The sequence below is a fragment of the Suillus subaureus genome (assembly GCF_016647635.1).
Source record: "Suillus subaureus strain MN1 chromosome Unknown BJ212scaffold_81, whole genome shotgun sequence".
NCBI lineage: Eukaryota > Fungi > Basidiomycota > Agaricomycetes > Boletales > Suillaceae > Suillus > Suillus subaureus.
Window position 1 is genome coordinate 536 of NW_024538637.1, and position 7871 is coordinate 8406.

Below are 7871 nucleotides of genomic sequence, written 5' to 3' on the forward strand. Positions count from 1 at the left end.
ACGGCAAGAGGCAAGGGCTGGGTATTCCACACTGGTCAATTTGGGGAAATGATCGTAAGTGTTCAATTTCGTGTTCAATGGACGTGCTGACATGCGCTAGCTCACTGCGATCGGAATGAGTATGGTTATGGTGAGTGGAAGGTTGCTATATATTCTAACGCCGTCCTGATCTTATTTTTATGATGCCCAGAGTATTTATCAGGTGACTTTGATCCTGTCTATGGTAAGAAATGTCCTGAACAGTTCATATTCTTTGCAGAACGACCCGCAGCATCTGTCTGGACTTGTCAGGCGGATATTATATCAGTTTATCGGACCTAACTAAGCGAGGGCGGCAAGATCGCATATCCTCTTGGCAGAAATTGTTCATTTTTTTGTGGACTGTTATCCCATCACTCGATAGTCCTCGTTGTAATAACGTGTACAGTGTGGATACGCACCAGCCCTGACAGCGGCACGGGCAGCATTAATTGTTGCCATACTCCTTTGAGCTCGCGACGATCATAACTTTATTGTTTGATGAGAACGACACATCAAGATCGCATTGACGATAACCAAACTGGGGAGATCGTGCCAAATAAATTGAAAAATTTAACTTTTTGAGTACTTCAATTGCGAAGCGCAGGTAAAGCGAACCTCGTCAACGTAAAGTTGCGTACATGTTCACGTAGATGTGTTGTTCTGTAAGTCACGTAATGTCGTAGGATTATACATACTAGATGCGTTCACATGAATATATAACCTGGCAGTAGTCATGAACTGAAAAATGCTACCAGTTCCTTCCAGAGGCAACAATAAAGCACCCGCCCCGTCCTATGCCTTTTTCGCAAACTCGTCTTCACTCATACAGCATTGCTTGCTGAGAAGTACGCCCGATTGTGCGAGAATTCTGGTTGATCAGAGACATGTGGTGAATGGGCGTCCAGGAACGAAATCAGATCGTCCGCAATGATTCGATGCATCGCACTCGTGGGACGGAGCCGATCTACCCATATTGCACCCCCAGGTTCACTGATGTCATTGGGATCAAATCCGAATGCGTTTGGATCATCCAACACGCGCGAAAATGAATCCCATGAGGAAAAGAGAAAGGTGGTGACATCTGGATGGCTTTTAGTCCAGCTCTGAAGTTCTTTCTCTAATGTCACGTTCCACGTCTGATACTGTTCCATTACGGTAGCGGTATCGTCCCGTACTATGTTTTGGAATGAGTATATGAACCACGGTGGAAGATGCGATCATACCTGAGGGCGATCTGTGGATCGGAGGGAGGTCAAATAACAGAAAGTTTCGAGCCCCAGAGGCATATAGCTTCTCTTGGTATCGGAAAAGACCCTTCAGCGTGTTAAACACGCCATCAATATCTTCGATGAGACTGAGGAGTTCTCGATCAGTTTATAATCAAGACAGCAGAACGACGACCTACGCGAGATCATTAATCCCAATCCACGTCACTGTCATAGATCAACGCAGATCCCGTCAGAGAGACAAAGTATGCGACTCGAGAGTACTCACTAAAGAGTGTGTCCTCTGGTTCCCATTGGGCCGACGATGGCTTCCTTGCGACATTTGGAAGGAACTGGTATATGATCTGTCTCTCTAGAGAAGACACAAAATCGTTTCCCCTGGCATAGTCGTACACCAGTTTAGATGGACGCGATTTCACTAGATGTCCGACCCAGTTCGGCTTGCCTGGCTCTGCGTATGTCACTCCGGGATAGGTCACTCCCAGCGGGCTCTTGATTGTCGGATGGGGAGAAGATTGGTAGTCCCAACGAATGCTGCTATAAGAATCACCACTAAATGGATCAAGTTGAGCAAGTTAATCTCATAACGCTCGCTTGTTGATAGGCGGAATGAGGGCGTACAATATGATCAAATACTGGATCTTGCTAAAACCATGCCATGTTTGTCCCGCCTGGATGATAGTCGAAGGCATCGTTCAGTTGAACCGAGTCACTGCTGTTAACGTTGTTCAAGAGGACAAAGCATAAATATTCCCTTACCCGCCTATAAATTATGAAGAATCCTCGTGTATTCCGTGCTGGCGACACAAATACTGCTCCACAAGCATGGTCCGAGACTGACAGTTGCCATGAAGGCTGCAAGTTTCCCCATTCGGGGTTCAAATAAATACCCGAATTCTCTAACCCTAAGGCCTATTTGCGTGACTTCATGTTCAGAACGCTCAAATTTTACATTTAAACACAACCCAATTGGTGGAATGGAGGGAAAGGAGTCTCCTGAACGCGCAAATTCGTCGAGTCTTTCTACGTCACAAACGGCGTCCGGAGCATTCACTCATTTTCAACCATACGCACGCTCCAAGTTCAATCCACGTTATCCTGGCACATTAACCTATTGATTGAATTTTGAAGGGGACCTATTCTTGGTCTGGGGACATTATGTACGTGTCACAAGTTTTCGCTTCATATGCACCACCATCTGATGTTTTTTGGCACGAATAGTTGCAGTCTCAGCCATCATTCCATCTACTATCGTTCGTCCAAATGTTCACTTTCCTCCATATCTCCACCGGGTCGGCTTCTCCCTGGTTTTTGGTGGCGCCGCGTATGTCCTAGGGGCTGGTGACGCCAGGAACGGCAGCGGAATAGCTACTGGTGAGTTCTGGCATCACTCCGTGATTCACATATGACGTACATGCACCGCGGCAGCTTGGTCATTGACATACCTCTTCTTGCATCTGCGACGGTCTCTAAGACCACCATTTTATCCAGTAACACTTGCAATGACGGCAGGCACAGCTGCATGTACAGCTTTGTATGGTACAGAATACTTCATGTACCAGACCTAAGTCACAGAACTTCTTTGGTCCTTCCGATCATCCTTACGCCCGGTGTTTGCGCCACGACGGAAGGGCATGTCTGTGGAGTCACTAAAATGATGGCTATCAATAAACTTTTACCTCGTGTTGCTAAGTCAGGCCGGGCCGCGGCTGTGAATGGACGGGACTAATTGCTTGGTATCTACCCCAACACCTTTAAACCACTTCGAATTATCAGGAAAGTGCATTGGTAAGTAGGAGATACAGTTTAGATGCTCAAGCTTGAGACGGAGAGTTAGACAAGGGAAGCTTGAAATGACCCAATTTTCTGAGGGCGTTCGAGTGATTCGATACAATGATCGTCCAAAAGACGGACTGACATCCTCTTGCGAGACAAGCTCACAAACCTCTTCGACTTCAGTCTCGCAAAAATCAACTCGGATCTCGACTTGACGCTGGTCAACAACCATTCCTGGGGTGGCACATGGCTGTATGTAACGATCACACAAAGCTACTAATTGGAACAGGCCAAAAATACTCACAAAATCCCATCAGTGCAGAGACTCGATACCAACTATGAGCCAATGGGTTGTGGCAAGACCAAGTGTTGCCTAGAATATGATGCTGGGATCGCGATATGGTTGAATCGAGTGAATGAGGGAGGTCATCCATTACCGGCACCATTCTATTTCACGTCAATATGTACACGCGCTTACGCTGTGGCATTCCTTGCGAGGACTTTGTCTTTCCTCAATACTTGTGTGTGGAGCAGAATTTAAAGCTGGAAATGGATCGCTGCTTATTGGTGTTTTGAAACACGCACATAATCTGCTCGAGCGATTTGAGGAATTATATGTAGCCTTGTATAAATCTAGCAGAATTTAAGTGAATACCTGAAGGAAGATATGAAATTTGTAGTCAGAATGTGTGCTATTGATAAAAAGACAAGGCGCACTCCAAAGGGTTCATTGACCATTTGAGCTAAGTGTTAATAGGAGAACGCATGTGACGAGTTACAACAAGCAAAAACGACATATACGAGGAATGTTCTCGAAACAACGCTAAAAGCAGAAACACGAGCGGCCGCTTCCATGTTCTCCAAAGGTAACATTAATTGGCCTTGCTGCGGATCGTGGCTGCGAACCGGGGGTCGGTGAAGGAGGAGGAGAGACATAGTCTTCATCACGGATCAAATCATCATCGTCCTTAGGGGGAGCACCGGCTGCAGCGTTGCGCTGTAAATTGATGTATGAGACCTGGAAACAGTGAAAAATCAACCGAACACACCTCTTTACCCTGCGCGAGAGGAGCGTCAACGATAGGTAACCGGGCTGAGCGTATGCGGGATATGAAGGTAGTGGGAGTAGCAGTAGAGGATTGGGAGGCAGGCAGTAGTCGTGCAGATCGAGACTGAAAATGTAAGTTGAAGATGTGATTACGACAGTGAGCACTCGTATTCTCGCAGGGATCTGTATATCAACACCTTAGTTGTGGCCTGCGTTGGAGGAAAACGATTTGGAGGTAGGGGCGACGTAGCAGGGAACTGCAAGGGGGACGTCAAGTCGATTGCGAAGGCAACAGGCAGAATACATACGTCCAGTGGATCACGAGGCTCGCCGTTCCGAATAGGACGAACTGCGTCGGAGAATGAAGGAAGAAGTTTGCGAAGGTAACGAAGGAAAGAGGGTTGCTGTGGGTCTATTGTAGGAAGAGGTTTTGGTGGGATGCGGATGGGAGATTTGATGGGGTCACGGCGTACGGCGCAGCGCGGATTGCGAGGTGTATTGATCTACAAATTGTCAGCGCACGAATGGACAGATATATGCGGCTGAATGCATACATCGGGCTGTGCTTCTTGTGTAGGCCATACACTAGCAAGGATGTCAGGTGGAGTGTCGCATATGTAAATCCTGGACTTTGTGTCACACCAAGTCGTGTAAGCCAGTTGATGCGAGTCAGGTGAGAGGATGATAGAGTGTGGTTCCTGAACGTGGAATGAAGCGAGGAGCTGGCGGGACTCGAAAGCCCAGAGCTTGATGGTGTTGTCGTCCCTGGAAGCGCTAGCGAGGAGAGTGCCATCAAATGAGAGTGCTAGGCCGGTGACAAGTCTGGTGTGCCCTTCAAAGGGAGGACCGACAGTCTTCAGCGTCGACGCGTCGAATTTGTAAATCATCCTTGGAAGGTCGTTGATGCCTGTGTCAATCATGTCATCCCTGAAGGAGAATGCAGCTATGATGGTTCGGTCTCTCGATGTCCAGAACACTGGCGCACATGTCCATATCCCGCCACCTCGTATTGATTTCCCCACTCTGGCGTCCAGTTTCTGCGTGTGGATATCCCAAATTTCAAGGCGCTTCCCAAAAATTGACTTGACTGCAAGCTTCTTCGAGTCCTGCGAGAATCGAATAGCACCATCACATGCATCACTTTTGAATGGACCAGCCACGGGTTTCCCAGTGTCCAAGCTCCATATCCACATGGAATCGTATGACCCGCTCGCCAGCAAAGCGCTGTCCGCGGAGATATCGATGCAGGTGATCTCCCTCGAGTGGCCTGCAAGTGTTCTCACCATCCCTGTCTCAACCTCGCAAGCTCGGAGCTCCCCGTAATGGCGCATCTCATTGTTTTCTCCACCAGCACTGACGATCCATCGACCATTCCTTGATACCTCCACCGCATTTACCATCCCATTGGCACAAACATCCCGTACCTTCTTAATCTCTTTCCCCATTTGCAGATCCCATTGCCGAGCAGTCCTATCCCAAGATCCACTAATCATTCTCTGACCGTCCGGAAAGTAGGAAATAGATGAAACATGGTGTCCAACACGGCCAAAGTTTTGCTCGTCAATCGAAGGTTTATGGCCCTGCAACGTCATGACCGGTTTGAGAATTGATTCGTTTGTTGCTCTGATGGTTTTGTCGAACTAGAAGCCATAGCTGATCTCTTCAACAGCGAGGTTGACAAGTACTAGGGCGATTATGAGGCTGACTTCAGGATTACTGGGGCTTCACCGGTGAAGCCTGACCCGGTTGAGTACTCCAGCACTTTCCCTACTAAAATCAACCGTCAGTTCATCTGTGCTGGTGCTCAGATATCGAGCTTTCATCTTACCAGGAGGTAAGCAGGAGATAACAGCTACCCGATTGATAGGCATACACGACATCTTTATATATATCCTTCCTCGTGTGTGCATTACCCTTTATGTAACGCATCATACAATGTATTCATGATTTCATATCGACGTCAAGTGTTTGATTCTGAATCCTAACTTCCGTGGAAACATTGCGTCTGTATCAATTCCATGCAACAGCGCCTTAACCACCTTCAGTTTTATCCTCGATAGATGAGCCCTCTGCTAGAAACGCTAACGATGGGAACCACGAAGCTTTATTTCTGCTGACAGGTTTGGTTGGAGTAGATGCGAAACGTGAAATGCGACTCCATGCAATAGAATTCGGGGATGCCACGCTATTGACAGAGAAAGCGGTCGTCGAGAGGTTATGGAGTTGGTCGTGGACGCCGGTTTGAGAAAAGACATTTAAAGGTCTGACAGCTTCGTCGAAGCGAAAGTCCTCAAGATCTTGCCCGCGTCGAATGTACATACATGCAGGAGTGATCGCCACCCCATGCACGAGTACAAATTCCACAGACAGGCCATAGACGAGTGAAGAGTCAACGCTGCAGCAAATATTGCCCAGAGGCTTGCGGTCAAGGATATTTGCCGTTATTCGACATGGAACCTACCACTTCTCAAAACTACGGTGTCCGTCACAACTCCTTTTTGCACATCTCCTCATATAGCCTTCGAGCGCATGGGAGTCCGATCATCCCCTGCCGCACTCCGGGTACGTGGTTCTTGTGTCGTAAATATGTCGCCTGAGGAGGAAAGCGACGTGGAATTTGGGTAAAAGAGCCTTGAAAGTCTTCCGGGTGGTTGCGGAAGCGTGCGCCTTTGATATCCGGCTCAAGTCAAAAAAAAAACACTAGTACTTACTTCCCTCATCATATCATTGTATCTTCGACGCCCCTCGGCAACAGCCCCACAGTGTCCCATCATCATGTAGAAATTCGAATGCGACCAGACATATTGGCGTTCAGTGTAGAAACACTTATTGATATGATTGATCTCACCAATATGGCAGCCAAACTGCTCCCGGACCCCCGCCTCTCGGAGTTATTCTTAATCTATTGTTCTCCGGGTACAAGCATGCATCGTGTATTTAAAATGTTGTGGATGTATCCACACAAACCACATTACAAGAACAAATTTAAACCACCTTCAAAGTTCCTCGTTATTTGTTTCCAACCTCCTTAAGCAGATCCCCAACCCGACTCAGTACCACATCTTTTCACCAAAGTATCCGTGCTTTAAAGACTACGCCGCGCAAAATGAATGAAGCACTCCTTCCTCATGATGCCCACTCATCCAACAACCCAATCCCAGCTCCAAGTCAAGGAAAACTCTTCATGGATGAAGCTACACTTGGCGAGCTATCCCGTGCACAGCTGCAAAAGGTAGCCAAGGTGCGCGTTGCGTTTCTCTCCTTGAATGCCAGTCACTGACATGAAAACAGGCTCATGGAGTAAAAGCGAACATGAAGAGTGCAGTAATCATTAGAGAGTTGGTGAAACTCAGCGAGGTTGATCCTGTACTGTACGTGCCCTGCTTTGTCTTCGATGCTATAAATGGTTCTGACGGTCGTTCAGTCGAGAAGAGAGCGAGGAGCCACCAAGAAAGAAGTCAAGAACGACGGAGGAGGGACTTCCAGCTGCCGGCCCTTCAACGCGAACCATAGACTTACCTATGGATACAAGTTGTGAGTGTCATATCTCGTGTCGCAGTACAAGAAACCTAACCCTTCGCCAGTTGATCCTCCCATCATCCAGGAAGATGCCCCTACACCCGTCCTGATTCTAGCAGCAGAACACACAACTCCCACAAAAGTAGCTGGACGTGCTGGTGACGTAGCGCCTGACAATCTAGTGGGAAAGTCGCCAAGCCTTTCGCCCTTAGTAGCAAGTCCCAATAGGCACCCTGCTTCGGAGGATGACTGCAGTGATTCGGGTGGTTCCTACTTGTCCT

At 47.8% G+C, this 7871-nt stretch overlaps 2 protein-coding genes across 2 annotated transcripts; one reads left to right on the forward strand and one right to left on the reverse strand.

The window, feature by feature from the left end:
* Positions 1-2144: 2144 nt before the first annotated feature.
* Positions 2145-2994, forward strand: BJ212DRAFT_1397880 (uncharacterized protein). Its single transcript, XM_041337260.1, has 4 exons — positions 2145-2328; positions 2379-2407; positions 2469-2621; positions 2676-2994. The coding sequence occupies exons 1-4, from the start codon at positions 2225-2227 to the stop codon at positions 2813-2815; spliced, it is 426 nt and encodes a 141-aa protein (XP_041186233.1). The 5' UTR covers positions 2145-2224; the 3' UTR covers positions 2816-2994.
* Positions 2995-3578: 584 nt separating this feature from the next.
* BJ212DRAFT_1439180 (uncharacterized protein) lies at positions 3579-4959 on the reverse strand (the record flags this gene model as incomplete). Its single annotated transcript, XM_041337750.1, has 6 exons — positions 3579-3678; positions 3741-4020; positions 4073-4195; positions 4269-4328; positions 4380-4574; positions 4626-4959. Coding segments are annotated over 5 exons (886 nt in total), but the record flags the coding sequence as incomplete, so codon positions are not given.
* Between the last annotated feature and the right edge of the window lie 2912 nt (positions 4960-7871).